At 39.0% G+C, this 20,916-nt stretch overlaps 1 protein-coding gene across 1 annotated transcript in view; it reads right to left on the bottom strand.

Annotated features, from left to right (window-relative positions):
• Window positions 1-20,916, bottom strand: part of GHR (growth hormone receptor) — a 256,156-nt gene that overhangs the window by 24,413 nt on the left and 210,827 nt on the right. Inside the window, exon 4 of the mRNA XM_014781605.2 lies at window positions 2,899-3,028. Coding sequence (XP_014637091.1) covers window positions 2,899-3,028 — 130 coding nt within the window. The remainder of the gene's footprint in view (window positions 1-2,898; window positions 3,029-20,916) is intronic.

The following is a 20,916-nucleotide window of genomic DNA, read 5'->3' as shown; positions in this document are numbered from 1 at the left end:
TTCCCTTGTGCTTTAGCTACCAAGGCCAGGCCTGCAAAATGCAAGTCCAGTGCATTGGCCCCTTCTCTGCAACTTCCTGCCTCCACTGTTCTGGTTCTGGATGAAATCACGTCACAGTTTTATTTACACGTCAGGGATGGGCAGTCATGATTCTATAGTTCCAGGAGTTACCTGGGAACTGAATTCTAAGAAACAATGACAGGAGTCAGAAAGTGCATTTGTAATGTCCTCTGTGTGAGTGGGCAATGCGAAGTTTAATACATTTGTGCACTAATTGGTGCAGTCTAGTCCTGATACTCCTGACCCCTTCATTTCTACCCTTTCCAGATAAACTGGGCTGGCGGCTTATGCTATTTTGGCTAAGATATCCAAAATAATTATATTTTTATAGAGAAATTATATTAAATAAATATTTAAATAATACAAAATACTGATTTTGCAAGTTTGGGTTGGCACCAATCATGAGGTTGTACTTAAGAGGTTTGAAGACGTGACAATTTTTTCTCCTGGGATCCCAAACTCCACTACGGCAAAAACTAATGACATCCTTCTGAATATGTCTGAGATTTTCCTTCACCTGGTAACATTAACTGGGGCATCTCTGTTAGCACAGAGCCTAGGTTTGGACTAGAGATGTTGAAAGGCCTGGGGTGTGCAAAGGAGGCCTGGAGGAGAGTTACGTGGCTCTGATGGATGAGAGTAACGGACAAATATATATTTGTGAAAGCTTCATTCCTTTGGATTTATCTTTTTGATCAGGTTCAAATTTGGTGAATATTAGGGTGGTTAAAACCCATTTTCGTAAAGTGGGCCCAACTCTGCTATTTCTCTATTCAGCTTAGGTAATTGTGCCTGTACAAATAACTTACTTTGTTTTGATTAAGCCAGCTCTCTAAGTTGCTGAAGCAAAAGCAAAAGGAACCTACTAAAATCTCTCTTCATTTAACAGTCAATTCAATAGATATTCAAAAGTGTTATCAAACATAATAGTTTCCTGTCCAAATGTATTTATACAAATCAGCTTCGTCTACTGGTCCCTGCCTCTCTGCAGCGTCAGGCTTAATGGAAAAAAAGTGCATTTGGTGCCCAACCATTCCATCTTTGTGTGCCCTTTGGGCTACATCCAAGAGACTTCTCTCACACCTGGAAGGTGGGTAAAGCCAGTCCTAGTTGTTAACTCAAAATATTTGTTATTTGCAAATTAAGCACCTAACTCTTCATTAAAAATGGTCTTAGAGCATATCAATAATCACAAACAGTAAAGAATCAAAAATCATTTTTGTAGTCCAGGAATTGGAATTCTGTATCATTATTATTTTAAATTACTACTACATTACCAATAATAAGAATAGCAGCTACCATTTATTAAGTACTTACTATGTGCCAAGCACTGTGCTAAATGTTTTTCATGTACTATTATTTAATGAAATCCTCACAAGAAGCCAGAAGGCAAAGTCTATCATCCCCTACTTGCAAATGATGCGGCTGAATTGTGAACAGACCGACTAATTTGCTCGGCATGACTGACCGAGCGAGGGCTGGAGCCAGGCTGAAGTGCCAGTTGGTTGGCCCTGAGCCCATGTCCCTAACTGCTCGCTGCATCTTCCTTCTTTTTCCCCACTCCTCTGGGGGGTAGACAGCAGCAGCCGTGGACTGATGAACACCACCAACCTAGGATAAAGGGTCTCCACTAACCTTGCATTTTGGCTTAGGCCTTCCTTAGGGGTTGGGTGGAAAAGAAGACATGCTAGTGTTTGAGCCTAAAATTTAAAAAAGCAAAAGGTACAACATAAGAGTAAACAGAAACGGAAATAATGCCAAGCAAGGGGTGAGAAATAAATGACTTGGGTGGTGATTATATTGAGAGATCTCTATTTCACTCTTCCAGTTATCTTATAGGACCACTGGTAAAAATGCAGTAGAAAAGTATTACAATCCCTTATTGAATGTAACTAATTTAACAGGAACATAGCCTACTTTCTACATAGAAACCAAACTGAGTCTTTTAAAACATACATCTTTTCAAAAAACCCCGATGGCTTCCCACTGCAGAGAAAGTAAAAATCAAAGCCATGCCATGGCCTACAAGGCTTGGCACAGTGTGGCCTCTGCTAACTCTCTGCCCCCTTCTCATATCACTTTCCCCATCTCCCACCTTGCAACATCCACACTGGCCTCCTGCTTTCCTCATACATGCCAAGTTGGCCTCAGGGCTTTTGCACTTGCAATTTCCTTTGTCCGGACAGCCTGTCCCCCAGATATTCACGTGGCCTCTCTCACTTCATTTATGTCTCTGCTATAATGCAACACATTAGAGAGGCCTCCTATGACCTCCTCATTTAAAATATCACCCAAGCTCCCTACACACACACTCTGCACACTCACCCTCACTTTCACATACTCACTCTCTCACACACTAATGCACATTTACACATGCACACTCAGGCATTTCCATATGCTCACCCACACTTTCACACACTCTCACACACGTTACACACTCACCCACACTTTCACATACTCACCCTTCACCCACTCATGCATGTGCACATATTCACACATAGTGCTGACACTCTTCATTGTTTTTCTGGCTTTATTTTTCTTAATAACTCATATTACCAGCTGACATTTAATTTATTTTTTATTGTCTGTCTCCCCCCACTGGAAACGAATCTCCACCAGGGACTTATCTTTTTGGAATCACTGCTGTATCTCCAGTGCCTAAAATAGTACTCAACACATAGTAATGGCTTAATTAATATTTTTTTTGAATGAATGAATGAATGAATACGTTTAGGTCATCGAAAAAAATCATTTCCATTCCTACCACTGCACGCAACTCAGTATACTTTAATCAGAAAATCCACGGAGAGGAAAGTCAGAAAGGCATGCAGGCTGCACCTTCTAATATAGAACAGCTGCACGGATCCTGGGCGCTTGAAACCGTGACGACCTCCATCTGTCCAGTGGCATGAAAAAGTCTCTAGTTCAGGTGAACGGCACTTGGTGAATTTAGGCTTCCCAGAAGAATCTGCAGAATAAAAAGAAAAGGCAAGGCATGAAATCAGGAGGGTAATGTATGGTCCTAACGAAACACATATTTAAAGCAGTAAAGAAGAACCACTTCTTTAGAAAAGCCGTTTTCCTGGGTCACAGGTTCAGAGCTGTTGCTTGCCAGTTATTTCTCTGCCAGCCTTTGCTTCCAGGGACAAACTGTTTTGTCATTATTTCAAACATTATTTCTTAGGGCCTATTTAAGAAACTAGAGCTAGAGACAAGGATTTGGGTATAGGTCGTTTATTTGGCAGGTGACCCCTGGAACTGGAAGTGAGGGAAAGAGAGGGAAGCAGAGCGGGAATAGCTAACAAAATGTGTGTTATTCAGCAGGTTACTACAGTGGCCATTTGGGGCCAAACCCCACAGAGACTCCCGGGAGAAGCTGTATAGAGTGTGCCTTACTGGTGTCCTAGACAAGGATGGGAGGCTGGGGTGTTTATCCACCAATTCTCATCACCCACTGGTTGAGGGTTGCTCTGGAGGTGTTCACGCCCGTGAACTTCTAGGCTGCACCTGCACATGGGCTGAGGATCCTTGCTTGACTTCTGAGAAACCTAGGCAGGCACTGAAGTGTCCCCAGCAATGTGCATGGTGGCAACTGTCCACCACAGATGGCTGCCCTGACATCAGGTGGGCCAAAGGGAGGTGACGTGGGAACCACAGGATCCACTACCGGGCCTTTTCTCTTTTTATAGATTTTTGATAAAAAGTCACTTATGTTTGCATTCTTTTAAAAGATTCAGCCAGTAAATTCATTAAATAGATGCTGACTCTAAACAACTTACGCATATACATGTCAATTCTAACTCGGGAAGTAGAGAATGCCTCCCATGTGTTAGGATATTAGCCCAAATTCCTCTTCATCTATGACATCTGCAGTTATAGATGTGCAACAGACAAGTCGGAGGCAAAACTGATTTTTGTATCAATTCTCATTGTCCTTCTGACATCCATGGCCATTTTGGAGACAGTCAAGTTTCTTTTTTTGGCTCCTTAGAAGATTAATCTTCAGTTCAACTGTAAACTTAATATATTTGTTCTCTGATCTAAAACTCTCATTCTTGGGCAATAGGGAGGCTCTCAGTCTTAAAGTATCTTTATAAATACTTTAAAACATAATTTAAAAATAAATAGCATGCAAACACATAGAAATTTCCAATTCTAAGTTCCAGGTACATATCTGGTATTCTGAACCGAAACATGCCTATTTTTCCTCTGTCAACAAACTTATAAGGAATGAGATGATATAAACCTTCTAAACAAATCCATCATTCAGCCATCCATTCAACAAGCACTTATTAAACATCTGTTTTGTGCCAGGCCCTCCTCCAAGGATAGAGCAGTAAATAAAACTGATAACATCCTGGTCCTTGTGGAGTTTCCTTTCCAGTGGGGGCTGGGGGAGGTAGAGATCCTAAGCACAGTAAGAAGAGACGATAGGGCTGGGAAACAGGGACCCCACCCTCCTTCCACTACTACTCATATTTGTGCAGTGAAGAAGCTCAGGGTTGGGGAATGTGTCCTTCTTTTAGAATACCTGCTGCCCTGAACAGTCTGGCCATGAGCAAATGTATCTTCAGGAAATCCTGAGCTACCAGATGGCTCCTTTGCCTTGGGAACCCATTTGGGGATGGCAGAATTTTTTTCTTAATAAAATTCCATAGTCATACTGTTCTAAGAAATATTCCTTTTCTTGTATGAATTAAGAGATTTACAAGAGTTTTGGGGGCATGGATAGGGACTGCCTTCGCACCAAGGGCACATGGTGAGCCCTCTCTGGGTGGTCACCGTTTAAGAACCCCTCTCAGAGCACTGAAGTGTAGGGGCCTGTATGATCTGTTACAAATGAATCCAGGGAAAAGGATGTACATTTCATTAGGCAGGCACCCATTCTACAGTAGAGGACCTGGAAAAGTTCCTTTTTCATTAGCTGAAGCACTGAAAACAACATTTTTAGGTGGTTCCAGAAAATCAGTGGTTAATAAAACATTTAAACCATGACAATTTTCATGCCTGCAGGTTTGAGGAGAGTATTTCACATTCTGACTGCTCTTTCACACAGAAGGTAAGAAGAGGAAATGCATGGATTACAAATTGAGAGATGTGTGTTATACTCCGGGCTCTAATACTATTTAGCCTTGATCTTCCCAAGCCATCTGGGCCTCAGTTTCCTCAATAGAGCGGCTGGAACAGAGAGATCCAAGGTACTTTGCAACTTCACTTTTACAATAAGTGAAATATACAACCATTAATAATAATGTACAGAACCAAAACATAATTTTGGCATTTGAGCTGAAACAACCAGAGAATATCAAATGCAAATGCCGTTCGAGTTCCTATATTCCCTGTGTAATAAGCCTGCCACAGAACATCAAGAATAATAAACCCAAGCCCAAAACTTGAAACAGAAAGGAAAACAACTTTGCTAGCTGGGGGACAAAAAGAACTTAAAAAAAGAAGAATTAATTTGAAACACACTTTCCTTGCTTAAACTTACTATTCTTGTTTATCCTGTTTCCTTTTAACTCCAGATGTATAGAAACCCCCATATTGTCTTATTCTAAATAAGAAATAGGAAATTCTTGCTTTTGGTGCTAATGTGATGAATGAAGTGTGTGTCCATATAGGAACCCTGATATAGACGTAGTGCAGCAAAGATATTTTTTTGTCTTTTTTATGTCTACCTTTCATTGTCCACCCTCCTTACTCTACCTTCCTCCTTTCTTTCTCTTTCCTTGTACCCTTCTCTCTTTCTTTCTTTTATGGCTGGGTATGTGCTGTTAAGTGCTGCAGCAGATAGCTTCTCAGATGGCCCTCAGTGATCCCTACCTCCTGTTATTCATAAACTTATGTATTTCTTCCCTTCTAGTAATTTGCTTCTAACCTACAGAATATGGCAGCATAGAGGGGATGTCACATCTGTGATTAGGTTACAAAAGACTGTGACTTCCATCTTGCTAGCACACTCTCTTTCTTGCTGGTTTTGAGGAAGCAAGCTGCCATGTTGGTGAAAACCACATGACAAAGAACTGAGGGTGGCCTCTGGCCAACAACCAGCAAGAAGCTGACATCAGTCTAACAACCCTTGAAGGTTCTTCAATGCTTGAAGAACCGCATCCTGGGAAACAATCAGGCATAACACATTTTTCATAGCAAATGGAATGTATCACAGTGAGTGTGGTAAAGTGGGTAACTTCTCTTTTGGAGGCAAGAACAACTGTATTGTAGCTGGCTTTTTAGCTCCTTCTCAGTCATATTCTGCTTCAACTATTATCACTGTAGCTAGAGACATCCCACATTCCTAAAGGCCTAATTTTAATTATTACTACCATGTTACATACATGTCACATATTATATCATGTGGAATAATTTATATATATTATCTCCTTTAATACTGATAGCTCCAGAAGGGAGGTATTATTTTCACTTAGAAACGAGTGAAATTGAATGTTTAGAGAAGTTAAGTGAGTTGCATGTTTATACTTCTGTAAGTAGCAGAGATGATATTAAAACACAGCTCCCTGTGATTTCAAGGCTAAACTCTTAGCACTAATGAAAAATAGTAGTTTTTGTTGGACAATTTTCTCTTGCTTTTCAAAAAAGGTCCCAGAAGGGAAAAATGACAAGCTCAGAGGGGCTGGCCCAGTGGCGTGGTGGTTAAGTTTGCACGCTCTGCTTTGGCGGTCTGGGGTTCACAGGTTCAAACCCCAGGCACAGATCGACACACTGCTCATCAAGCCATGTGGTGGTAGCCACATATAAAATAGAGGAAGACTGGCACAGATGTTAGCTCAGAGCCAATCTTCCTCACCAAAAAAAAAAAAAAAAAAAGACAAGCTCAGATGTGCTCTTAATTCAACTCTCAGAAATCAGTAACCTAACAAGCCCCAAGAGCAGCATTTCCTAACTGTGAATGCACATCTGAATCAACTGGGGACCTTTAAAAGATACTGATGTCTTGGCCTACTCCCAGAGACTTGAGTCAATTTGTCTGGGCCACAGCCCGAGTATTGAGATTTTTAGCAGTTCCCTAGGTACTTGCAGATATAGCCCAAGTTGAGAACCACTGCCATAGGGAAATAAAGTTATATGTAAGCTCGGAAAAGTTGGCTTTCCACATTATTAGGTTCTCTGGTCAGTTTTAACAGAGCTACGTACCCAGAGAAATGCTTGGTGTAAACTCCTGTGAGCCTAGTTCGGGAGAGTGGGTCAAGGATATGAATATTAATTATCACCTAAGTAGAGTATAACAATGTTTCATGATGAATGCTTGGAGAACTACGAGATATTTTAAATATATGTGCAAAATGGTAATATGTATGTATATGTATATGGATACATATGTAAATCCATATACATATGGATTTATGTATATGGATATGTATACGTATATACATATGTAAATCCATATACATATGGATTTACATATCTAAATGCAAATCCTACCTAAACTTCTGGTGGACTATAAACTGGTAATAGGAATCAATTAATTAAGAATAAGTTATACTGGTATTCCAACTGAAATTATTATTTAGAAAGCTTGAAGAGAGTTTTACTAAATTCAGGTTTTTAAAAGTTGATGGACTGCTATTGTGTCGAAATCTGCAATGATAGAGGGACAGTGTCAGAGCGAGCTAGGAGGCACTGCTGGCTGCAACACATCACCTTTGACAGTGATCATGGCTGATTTTCCAGTCAGACTGGCTGGGCCAGTGGAAGTTGGCTCCCTCCTTCACTGCCCAGCGGTTCTCCCCTTGGAGGAAGATGATCTCCCCAGTACACAGACGGAAGACATCAAGAAGCTGTTATATATTGTAGTCATTTGCATTCTTACCCTCTGTTCTCTCACTAGACATGCTTTTCTATCCTCAACCCATGATAAAGCAGAAACAAAAACCAAATGAAATCACATACCACTTCCCAATGTGTGCTTGGAGTTTGGGTTAGGGGAGAAAGAAGAAGAGGAGCAATTGAAGTGGGAGGGAAGGCTGGAGGGAAAGGAGTCTTTGAAGGCAAAGGATGACCTTCTTCAGAGCTCTGGGTTGTGGAGCAGAAGGCACTCAGCAGTCATCTGCTCTTAAATGTGGAAGCTTCACTGCACCATGTCGTGTGGACCATCTGCTGGCAACAGTCCTGGACACTTGTTATCACCTCTGAACAGAGGCTGGGGACTTAGATGCCTTGTGTGGGGCTAGGGGCCTGAAGGGAAAACCCTGCCCTCTGACCAAAGTATAACTAAATACAACCAGTGGAGAATTTCCATTTGAGTTGGGCAGCAGTAGACAAACAAAGAAAGGAAGAAAATAAAACAATAGTCCATAATAAGATTAAGAATTAAAACTTGTAAAGACATACAAAAAAAAACAATTTTATAGAATAAATAAATAAACTTCAAATATGATTTTCATCCTAAAAGATGAAATAAATTATAAGACCAAAGCAGAGTATGTGGTTATCTGTGCATGAAAAATGAAAGAAGAAATATCGTAATGAGAGAAAAGCAGGAGGCACATTGGACCGAATGACTTTTGGCCCCTTTCTGGTGGATCCGGGTTCTGCTAAGAAATCTGCATATGCAGTCAATCAAGAGTCAGTTTTAGAAGAGAAGAATAGTCACAGCTTGCTTAGTCACCCTGATCTGGATAAAGAATCGTTACTGCTGAACATAAGCCAAAGTGAGGAAATACTTATTGTCAATCAAAATAGATTTCACATGTTCTGAAGATTGCACAAGCACACTGGTCCAGGCCAAGTATGGTGAAACTGTAATGTTCCTTCCATAAATAATAAACAAGAGATAGCGATTTGAGCAGCATTAGTCCACTTCCTAGATTTCTCCTGCACAGGCTTTGGGTAAAATCTTTCGGTGACTGATTATAAATTATAAATGTATCAGTGATTTAAGGACATCTTTAAATTTAGCCTTTATATTAGGATAAAGCACAGAACAGAACATTCATGATCCTCAAAGGTTGGATGAGAGATGTGAAGATGTCATTTTGCCATGATGGAAAGAAGTTACTTCATTCAACATAGTAGCTTTTCCAAGACGTCTTCGCAGGCAAAAACAGAATTGAAAGGGAAATGACAACATAATAGCAACTGAGACTTCTTGGGGGTTACCATTTGCCAGCCACTGTCCTGTGCATTATATGTATCAACTTTAATCCTCACAAAAATGAGGTAGGCACTGTTATTCCTACCTCCATTGTATAGATGAGGAAGTGGAGGCACAGAGAAATAAAACAACTTGCCCAAGGTCACTTGGTTACTAAGTGGCAGAGCCCTGGTTCTCACCAGGCACTCTTGCTTCAGAGTCTGTCATCTAAACCAGTACACTCCTAGCTTTCCAAGTTCTCGAAAGTGACCCTCAGGAAGAAATATTTTTTTACATCATGACTCAGTATGCACATATTTATATATAATAAAATATCTCAAAACATATTAACTCTTACTGGCTGCAATGAACTCTGATCTATTCTATTCTATTACAATTTATAAACAATGTTGCTCACAACTGGGTAAATCGATTTACTAAGGGGTCACTAGTTTCAGTTTGAAAAACATTGCACACAAATCTATTCTGTCCCTATGAAAGCTGAAAATTAATATGAATGTTGGTCTGCAATTTCCTCCAAGCAAGGCAAGAATATTTCATTTATCTGGCATGGATTAGGAGATGATCAACAGAAGTGCATTTTCCAGGTAACTGAAACTTATTCTTGAAATTTTTTTTTCCAAAATATATTTTAAGATTTTTTGAATCATTAACAAAGTCTGGCAAGCGTCATTTGACCTTTTTAATGACTTTGCATGGGGGTCAGGGATTATCATACTGAATTATGGTGTAACCCTGCACGTAGGGCTGCTGAGGGAGCCCGGCCTCTTGCCCCTACAGTAAGCAGCACTGCTGGTGACATTCATACTCTCACTTTAGCTTTGTTTAATTCACAAGGAATGACATAATTTCCCTGGAATGACATAATCTACTAAATACAATAATTTATTAGAAACAATAACAATTCTTCATCTTGAGAGCTGCCTTGACAATTGATGGAAGTTAGGGGAAGTAACTTTTGATAATACTGGGTAGTGGCTGAGGGCACAGATTCTGAAGCCAGACTCCTGGGTTCCAATCCCATCTCCATCATTTACAATCTGTGTAATCTTGGGCAACATATTTAACCTCTTCAGTTTCCTCATCTGTAATATGGGGATAATAATAGTATCTCATAAGGTTACTGTGAAGATTAAATGAGCTCATAAAATATGTAAAGCTCTTAAGATAGTACCTGGTACAGAGTAAGCATATAAGTGTTTGCTGTTATTATTATTTCCACCTTCACAGTCAGCTGTGACTGTCAATTTATGATTTGTTACCTAGGAAGTGCAAATGATGAACTTTGCTAAACCTGAAATTCATCCACATTTTACATGTAATTACAAGTCCACTGGTGCTAGTTGAAACATCTGAAGTGTATGCGGTGACATTGTGACAGCCACTTCCCTCACTGTTCAGAGGTGATTCTCTGTGGTTGTGTTCTAGACGGTCACAGCTATAGAAGTCTGGGTTCTAGATAACTGGAGGAAGTTGCTATATTATTACATATTAGTATTAAAATTTAAAAAAATTTCCAGCAAAGTCTTCCTTTGTGTTTTCCTGAGAAATAATTAAAAGAGAATGCTGCAAGTCTACAAAGAAGCTCACGGGGGGAGAAGAATTACCAGTGACTCATGCAGACGCCGTAGGGCTGGCCCTAAAAGGTTCTCTGGAACATTTAGAATGCTACTTGGTGCTTTTCCCTGTTGACCTGGGCACTCTGGACTCATACCAGAAGCTTTAACAGCTTCTTGGCAATGATCTTTTCAGAAAAGGCATATTAAATGGAAAGAGTGCTGACTGGAATTTGGGGAGTTCTGGTTCTCTCACAGGTAGACCATCCAACTATTCCACCTCTGAGCCAATGACACCCTGAATGGAATGGGCTGGGTGGTTGAATCATACTTTGTAAATTTTACGTTTTATTTTTTTTGTAAAGGAAATTCAGCCTAAAAGTTTGCTGGGGCTTCCTGGGGACTAGGTTCTGTACTGAGGGGTACTGAGTTTTGCACAGCGCCTGGTGCCCAGTACGCCCCCAATAAGCACTTAGGTTGAGAGGAAGGAACCCCTCCCCAGCTTGCTGGTCCTCCCTCTTGAAGCTCTGCTTTGAGGCCACACCTCCTTCTCCAAAGCACTCCTGGCATTTCCAAAGCGCTCCTTTATTTGAAGAGCTTCTGGAACTAAGCAATTTCTCCACCAAAGAGCACCTCACATCCCATTTCACTAAAGGTCATGTCCTTGGTGGATGCTGGTCTGTCAAAATATGGTAAAAGAAATCTGAAAACTTCCTGGTTGATCGCTATTGTCAAAAGTAACTGAACTACCTTATAGGGAATATAGTGTCAAGGAGCACATTTAAAAAAGACTGGTAGGCTTTTGTTTTTTAACCTATGGAACTGCCAAGTGGTTATGAAACCACAAATACTCAGTTTGTATAGGCTACTGGCAAAAAAGGCTTTAAACTAACAATGGAAATTGGCAAAAAATTTAATGAAGGATTTTGTATTGGACAATACAGAATGTAAAAAAATCACCTTCATACTTGATTTCCTTTATGGTTCTCTGTGGAATTGAGGGAGGCACAGCCGTAAAATCTTCTGCTTAGGCACTTATTGGCTTAGAGTGGAGAGCAAGAGTTCACAAGATCTCCCCTGAACAATTCATTTCTTTCTTTTTTATTATTTTAAATTAAACTCCAGTAGGCTTTTTAAAAATGGATTCCTGGTGCATTTAAAAAATTGTAGGGTTGACCAAAATAAAGGCTTAGCGAACACATCCAGTCACTTTAAGATATATGGCAAGTCAATTGAACCTTGCAGAATCTTGGAAAAGTATATACCGCACATGTGGTCTGGCAGAGAAGTTAAGTGGACACAGGCTATATAGACAGCTCATGTACACAGCAATGTCAGGAAGCAGAGAGCTGTGCATGTGCTACTACTAGTGTTTAAGCATTTATTGTATCACCAAATCTTGCTTTTTGTTGTTTTATTTAGTTTTCATGGAACACTTTCTTTGTAAAATGTACTGCATTTACTTCCCTTTTAAATAATTGCAATCGAACATAACCCTGGTTTTCAACACTCAGGGGCACTAATCAATCGTCTTCCTTCTCTTTCCTTTTTCCTTCATATCGTTTATCTGGTGCATTTAGCTTACTTAATGCCTTCACATTATTTCATTTAATTGTCTTGGACAGAGTGATCATATACTTCTCTGATTTAAAATTTTCTCTCTTCTCCCTTGATATTAGGTTCTTCATCCATCAATTCTCTAAAAACTACTGTGACTGCTGATTGGGCTTCTTGGGTGGCTCTCTGGTGTTCTTTTCTCTGGCTAGAGAGGCGGATGTGCCAAGGCAGCTACAGCAGCCCCAAGTTCCAATACTGTAGCCTGCTGGGAGACAGAAACAGGAACATCCCCTCAAAGACACATACTAACTGCCCTGCAGAGGAACTGACTTAGGAAATAGAATTGTCATTTCCTAAGTTTCATTATTTTTTAAAAATTTATTCTGTATAGCATGGTTTTGAGATGTCCAAGACAAAAAAACAGCACTAAATTCAGCAAAATTTATTTTCTATTTGGTTAAGGTAACGGACATCCAGGACAATATAATCAAATAATTAAAATATAAAGCAAGAAGATGTGGAGTATTTGGAACCTCTGGTAAGAATGTAAAATGGTACAGCCACTGTAGAAAACAGTTTGGCAGTTCCTCAAAAAGTTAATGACTGTTATGACCCAGCAATTCTGCTTCTAGGTATTGAAAACATGTGTTCACACAAAAACCTGTACAAATACATTCATAGCAGCATTATTCATAATAGTCAAAAAGTAGAAAAAACCCAAATGTCCATCAACTGATGAGTGGATAAACAAAATGTGGTATAATCATTTAATAGAGTATTATTCAGCCATAAAAAGAAAGAAAGTACTGATACATGCTACAACATGGATGAACCTTGACAGCATTTTGCTAAGTGAAAGAAGCCAGACACAAAAGGTCACATATTGTATTATACCATTTATATAAAAAGCCCAGAATAGGCAAATTTATAGAGACTGAAAGTCAATTAGTGGTTGCCAGCAAATGAGGGGAAGGGGAAATTGGGAGTGACTACTAATGGGTACAGGGTTTCATGGTGAAGTGATGGAAATGTTCTTCAATTAGATAGTGGTGGTAGTTGCACAACGTTGTGAATATACTAAAAACTACTTTAAAATGGTTGAAATGGCAAATTTTATGTTTTGTGAATTTTATCTCAATAAAAAAATCTATCCAAAATATATAAAGCAAGAAATTATACTTAACACTAAAATTTACTAAATATAAGTTAATTTTTATTTTCTTCTTAGCCTTCATTGGGCAGTCACTTTTTCAATTTAAAAACCACTACTCATTAATATAGGTATGTCACTGTCACAAAAACAGGGATTTGTATGGATTGGCCCCGTGGTGTAGTGGTTAAGTTCGGCATGCTCTGCTTCAGTGGCTGGGGTTTGCGGGTTCAGATCCCAGGCACGGACCTACACCACTTGTCAGCCATGCTGAGGTGGTGACCCACATACAAAATAAAGGAAGATTGGCATGGACGTTAGCTCAGGGCGAATCTTCCTCACTAAAAAAAACCACAGAGATTTGTAACTCATTGCACAAAAGACACTACTGGATCTCTCAGCCACATGAAAATGTCCTAAATGAAACTTAGCTGATGCACTTGTGAATGGGGTTGTCAGGTTCTTTTTAACAAGATGCTCCAAATTCCTGAAAATTAGTAGCTGGCAGAGAGACTATAGACAGAGTTAACACATCGCATGCTGGAATCACCTGGGGAATTTAAAAAAATACTGATGCCTGAGTTCCATCCTTTGAGACTCTATTTTAATTGGTAATTTATGGAATCACCAATTTAATTGTCTGGGCATTGGATTTTTCAAATCTCCCCAGTGATTTTAAAGTGTAGTAGAATTTAAGAACCACTGACTTTTATATCATCTTTTTCCTTCTGAGCCCAGAAGGCATCTTGCTTGTTTCTACCACTGGAGCCTCTTGTCTGGTTCTCACATTCAAGTTCTTAGCCAAAAATGAGAGGAAAAAGTAAGAGTGGGAACATTCTAATCTGAGCCTAAAAGTATGGTAATGCTTTGCCAACGTCAGATCTCTGTCACTGAAAAATATGAACTTAATGAAGTCTAAGGGGAGCCTTCTATTGCCAGAAGAAACCAACTGACAAATGAGACTTTATTTTCCCCATCTGGTAATTTTGTTGAGGCCATTTAATTCTGACAGATGATGATATACTCTTTCATGTAATTTCATTTCTAAGGTTTGGAGTCTGAAATGCAATAAAACAAGGTCTTTTGTAACGAGCACACCACAGCTTTTTAGTTTTAGGATTTACAGCTAAATTCAACATTCATTTATTCAACAAACAACCATTGAACACCTGTTTATGCTACCAGGTTTCAGCTTAACACCATTGCTTTGTACAGTATATTTTTTACAGTATACAGTAAAGAAACAGCAGATTTGGTCCAAGGATCACGGCACACTAGACAGACTATTTTATGTAAAGAGGCTGGGGCAGCTCCCTGAGAAAGAGAATCAGCTCAGTCATTCTTTCTTAATAACTTTTGCTCTTTGTACATTCTCTTGGTGGAATTACTACCACCACATGTTTGGATTTCTAAGTCTATACTATTCAGATTTAAAAAATGTTTCATGTATATATTTCTATTTGCATAAAAGAATGACAAAGATAAATATGGTATACATGGACATGACCTCCAAAATGCAGGAACAAAGAACACTTTTCTATAAATATTTATAAATATATATATTTCTCAGGAACATAGCTTGTCATTCTCTTATGTGTGTGTGTGCGTTTTTAAAACATGTTTTTTAGGTATTTGTTGCTGCAGTAAGGCAGCTGTGTCACACTTCATTCTTCTAAACCCAAGAGTTCTCAACCAGGAATGAGTTCTCCTCCTCCGCTCCCACAGGAGATATTTGGCAATGTCTGGGGACATTTTTGATTGTCACAATTGGAGTAGGGTGATGCTGGCATTTAGCAGGTAGAGGCCAGGGATGCTGTGAAACATCTTACAATGCACAGGACAGTCTCCACAACAAAGAATTGTCTGGTCCAAATGTCAACGGTTCCCTGTTCCAAACAAATAATTAAAACGAATAGATTACAAAATAGTTCTCCAAAATTTAAATATATACCTAGAATGAAAAAAGCTAACATAAAAATCTAAATCCTCCATCCCCTCTACCTCTCGTCTAAACGTTTTTCTGCTCAAGAAGGAAAAATACCTTGTATTTTTAAGTCCTTTGGATTTTTTAAGGGACTTTCACATCAGACATTCCACGTTTCAATTAATCAAGCAGGATTTATGCAGCACCTATTATGTGTAAGGCACTCTCTCAGGTGTAGTAGGAATTATAAAAATAACATGACACATGGGTTCTGCCTTTGAAGAGCTGCAGTCTAGTACAGGAAATAATACATGTGCATATGAGATGTAGCTAACAATAAAAGGCAGTTAAAATAAAGATAACTGCTTTAGGAACTCAGAGAAAGCAGTGATTACAAACAGCTGAGGGTGGAGGGACAGGCAGGTTTCAAAGAGGAGTAAGGAGAGGATGATTAACTCATCTCAGTTTGCTGAGATGGAAAAACGCTGGTGATGATCACCGACCAAATGCCACCAGGGACACATCCGTACACAAAATTAGGTTTATTTTCCCTCATACCTACTGAATCAGAATCTGCATTCTAACAAGATCCCAGGTCATCTGTATGCACATTAAAGGTTGAGAAGCATTGACTTAAGGCACCTGACTGCTAGCCAAGGGCCCTTTCTAACTGGACCAGTTGTTCTCAACTCTGGCTGCACATTAGAATCACCTGGGGATCTTTAACCAACTACCCTCCAGAGATCTAATTTGATTAGATTGGGCGATGCCTTACACAATGTTATATGTCAATTATATCTAAAAAACAAAACAAAACACTATTCTCAATGTTTCGAGTTAAAAAAAAAGATTAGGGTGATGCCTGGGCATTCATAGTTTTTAAATGCCCCAGGTGACTCTAATGTGCAATTAGGGTTGAGGACCACTGAATTAGTACAATGAGCTTCTAGTTAGATTAGTATAATGAATTCCTTAAGCAACTATATTGAAAGGCCCTTCAACTGCTGAGCCCTGTGGGAAAAAAAAAACAAATAAGGATTGGCAAGATAAAGCAGCATGCACTGACTCTCTGGGGGGAAGGGGACCAGTCCCCGTATGATGAGGATGTTAAGTGTGTCTGCGTTGGCTCCCAGGGAATGACAGTGTGGTGGACAGCACAAGCCCCTCTTGTGGGTGACCTTCCTGGGATCTCCCAGGAAGGTCCAGCCATAAATTCTACTTGTGTGGAGCAGAAACATATGCTCACAGCTGTGTTTCAAGGGTTCTCAAGTTGCAGTTTCAAGAATATATGGCGGTGAGAGTGCAGCTGCCTTAATTGTGGGAGTCATGGAAGTTAGTGTTAGATTCTTTGCCATAGATCCTGAGAGCACAGCCAACTCTGGGCTCCAGAATGGCCCTGTGTCAGTCCACACAAAATAACCATGGTTGCCTTTGTGGGAAAGTTACAACTTCTCAACAGAACACATCATACCAATCCCTGGCATTTCTCTCCTGCAGCAAGTTTCCTAAGTCCTCATAGTTCTTTCTGGAGAGCAAATGTTGGAGAGATCTGTGTTTTTTAGGGAGATGCTTCTCAAACTTTAATGTGTTTAGGCCTTACCTAGGGATCTTGTTAAAATACAGATTCAGTAGGTGGGGGCTGAGATTTTGTACTTTGGACCAGTTCCCAGATGCTGCTACTGCTTCTGGTGACCATATTCTCAGTAGCAAGAATTTAGATCTGTGCTGTCGAACATGGCAGCCACTAGCCTCATGTGGTCTTGAGCACTTGAAATGGGGCTAGTGTGACTGAGAAATTGAATTTTTAATTTTATTCCCTTTAAATTAATTAAAATTCAAATTAAAAATATGAAAGCAGTGCAAAATATTTTTCCTTAAATATAACTTTAATGTTTCAGTAGGACTACATTTCACTCTAACTACTGAAAATTTAACATCCCAATTGAGATGTGCTGTAAATGTAAAATACACACTGGAGTTTGAAGATTATGAAAAAATAATGTAAAATATATCTTATTAATAATGTTTTTATTAGATTGATTACATGTCAAAATGATAATATTTTGGATATATTGGGCTAAATAAGATATATTATTAAAATTAATTTTACCTGTTTCTTTTATTTTTTTAATGTGGCTACTAGAAAATTTAAAATTGCATATGTAGCTCACATTCTTTTTCTATTTGACAGTATTGGTTAAGATGGTAGAACTGATTTCAAAGAAATAACATTTAATTAAAAAGGAAGAATTCAGAAAACATATTGTGTCAGGTTTAAAAATGGAAGATCTAAAAAAAGTTGCTAAATTGAAAAATTGTTTATCACAGTATACAGCTAACCCCATTTCAATGACTCCATCCCCTCTGGTCCACTCTCCTGAGGGAGCTCAGAGTTCTCATCTAGTTCATGGACACTCAAGGGCCCCTCAGCAGAAGACCCAACCTAACTTTCTTGAGCAAAGCCCCTAATATTCTAAAATTTTCTTTCCTACCTTATTCCCTCTAAATTTCCATTTCCAATCTTAGACCCTTGGTAGGTAAGAGCAGTATGGAGTAGTAAAACAGCACAGGCTTGCAAGCCAGCTGAATTTAGGTTTGAATCCTAGATGTATGACTTACTAGAAATATCATATACATTTTCTAAGCCCCAGTTTTCCATGTGTAAAATGAGAGCAAAATACTTACAGAGTTGCTGAAATTAAATCAGATTATTTATATAAGTACTGGCACATGGTTGGTTTTCAACAAAGAACTACCACCGTTATTACAGAGAACAAACTCATCAATTCTTGTGGATTGGTAGATCCTGACTCCTTCATCTATTGACCTCGCAGCAAGTTTTTGAAGTATAACAGGGCCTTATACACTGCAATGCCTTAGCCTAAAAGTATGCCTCACAATGAGAATCTGAAGCATTGGAATTATTCACTTAAAAAGACATTTAGGACTAGGCAAATCTCTTCATAATCCACCAATGGAAGCTACCTTCTTATCCATGCACCCAGTCAGTCTTAAATGTAAAACAAATTTAGATCAGAAGTAATGGACTCCCTAGGTTCTGTGGCAGGGTTTCTCAACCTTGGCACTATTGATATTTTGGACCAGATGATTCTCTGTTGCAGGAGGCTGCCCTGTGCATTGTGGGACATTTAGCATCATTCCTAGCCTCTACCCACTAGATGCCAGTAGCAGTCCCCTCTTGCCAAGCTGTGGCTACCAAAATGTCTCTAGACATTGCCAAATGTCCCCTGGGGTACAAAATCACCCCTGGTAAGAACCACTGCTCTGTGGGAACGTATTACTCACTTCAATACCTCAATTACAGATGCTCTGATTATATTTAAATTGCATAATTACATTGAAATGGAATAATTTTTATTGTATATAAGTAAAAGCGTTTTACTTAAACAATGCATCGATTTAACTACCATTGACTGAGCTCCAACTATGCCCTAAATTCTTGCCATATGCTTTCTCGTTTCATCTTCACAACTCTTCTGTGAGGAATGATGTGCAAGAGTATTATAATCTTCATTTTATAGATAAGGAAGCTTAACTTCAGAAAAAGATAATTTTTCGCCAAAACACAAACTAATAAGTAGCAAAGCTGGGATTTGAATCTCGATTTTTCTCACTTCAAAGCTTTTTCCCAGCATACTGCACTGCCTCTTTCAGTTTTAATTGGTTTTTCCCTCTATGGTAAGGTTGCTTTTTTGGCATTAAGCTCACAGATTTATCGGCTTCTTTGAGCCCACAAATAGCCGATAAATAGCCAATAAAGCTATCTATCTTTATTAGATAGCTTGTAGACACCAGAGCTTAGAGATTAACCGTCCTGTTCTTGATTTGAGAAGGTCTTGTGCTTCACCTTTTACCCTCATTTATATGAAGCAAATAGGAAAAGCATCTCTATTATCAGAACCATATGTATTCCCTAAACAACAGTGCCAGATCCCCTCATGAAAATGAGAAACTAACAATAGTCCCTGCCTCTGTGAAGCTCTCAGTCTGTTTGGGGAAATAAGATTTACACCTATGAAATGATCTAAAAAGAAAACATTTTAGGATATACTGGAGTAGCTATACAGAACTGTATAAAGAAAGGGAAGACCAGTATGAGTTACAGTAGACCTAGAACACTTCATAGAGAAGTCCTAACTGGAAATGGAAACACAAAAAAATGGGAGTGTAGTTTAGGAAGCCGATCATGTATAACAGGTATTCTACCTTTAAATTTGCCATTGTGAATTAAGAGAAGAGGTTAAATGCATGTTGGTGAGTATCCATTTATCCACTGGTGGACAACATTCTATTGGACAACTTTCAAGAATAAAGGGCATAAAATCATGGTCCACATTTGCCTCTCTCTCTTCAAAGTCAGGATTTCTGCTCACTTCTAACAATAACCAATAGACAGATTAACACACAGAAGAGTTAGAGAAGCAACATTTATTTCAGACATAAAAGAGGATTCTGAGACCATGACTTCAGCAGTTTCAAAGAGAAAATATTTTGTATGTAGTCATACACTCTTAGAGCTGGAAGAGACCTTGACAGTCAGCTAGCCCCACCATTTCATTTTACAGATGAAGAAAATGGTGTCCAAAAAAAGAGAAGTGAATTGGCCAAGGTCACACAGATGGTAAGAAGACAGGCTATGTGTTACACTGCCTCCATGAAGTAAAATTCATGGTCACCAAACTTGGATGACCTCTTGATAATTAATACTATGTATTTACTTCAGACTTACCAACCTCTAAGGCCCTACCAAATTTCAAAGTGTCATGTTTATAGAGAGTGAATCGATTTTGATCCTGAGCTCTAGACTCTATGACAATATTAAGACCATGTTCAGCCCAGTGATAAGAAAAACAAGTCTCTGATTAGGCATTTTGAAAGCCTATAAGAAACCAAAACGAAGAATTATTTTAAGTACTAACATTCAACCTTGTAATGAGTTCAGAATTCCATGTAATCAACCTATTTTATTACACTAGATGGCAGCAAATAGGTATCCAGGTGTATAGTCAGTTAACTAAGAAATTGAAAACAAAATGAAAGCACATACAGATTGGGTCTAAACTTGCCTGAATAAAATGAAAGCTTCCACAAGCATTAAGCTCTTGCATGCTCTTGAACATTCTTGAAGAAGTTGTAGTTCATCTTGTATGTTTTTTATCGAATTTCTTCCTTACACACAGTAGGGTGCTAAAAATAGCGGTGAACTGCTGCAATGCTGGATTGTAAAATTACTGATTCATGGGCAGGTAGGGCAACACTTTATATATTTCCAGAATCTTTTTCCTGGCCATCAGAGGCAGAGCAATAATCAGAGGATAAGGGATGTGCAGTAGTAAAAAGATGGGTCTGGGAGGAGATATTGCAGGATATGACATCAGGACTCACAGGACAAAAAAGTATATTAATGAAAGCAGGCTATGAACACCAGCAACAGAAGTATTTGAAATTAAGATAAATTAGAGGCTTCATAATCACCAATAGGACCAAAAGATTATCTAGGTTGTCTTCAAAATGGAGCAGGCAAGATGATCCATTG

This window comes from Ceratotherium simum, chromosome 18 (genome assembly GCF_057802395.1).
Source record: "Ceratotherium simum simum isolate JZ-2026a chromosome 18, ASM5780239v1, whole genome shotgun sequence".
In the NCBI taxonomy this organism is placed as follows: domain Eukaryota; kingdom Metazoa; phylum Chordata; class Mammalia; order Perissodactyla; family Rhinocerotidae; genus Ceratotherium; species Ceratotherium simum.
Note: the sequence above shows the minus strand (reverse complement) of the source record. Positions and strands in the feature narration are given on the sequence as shown.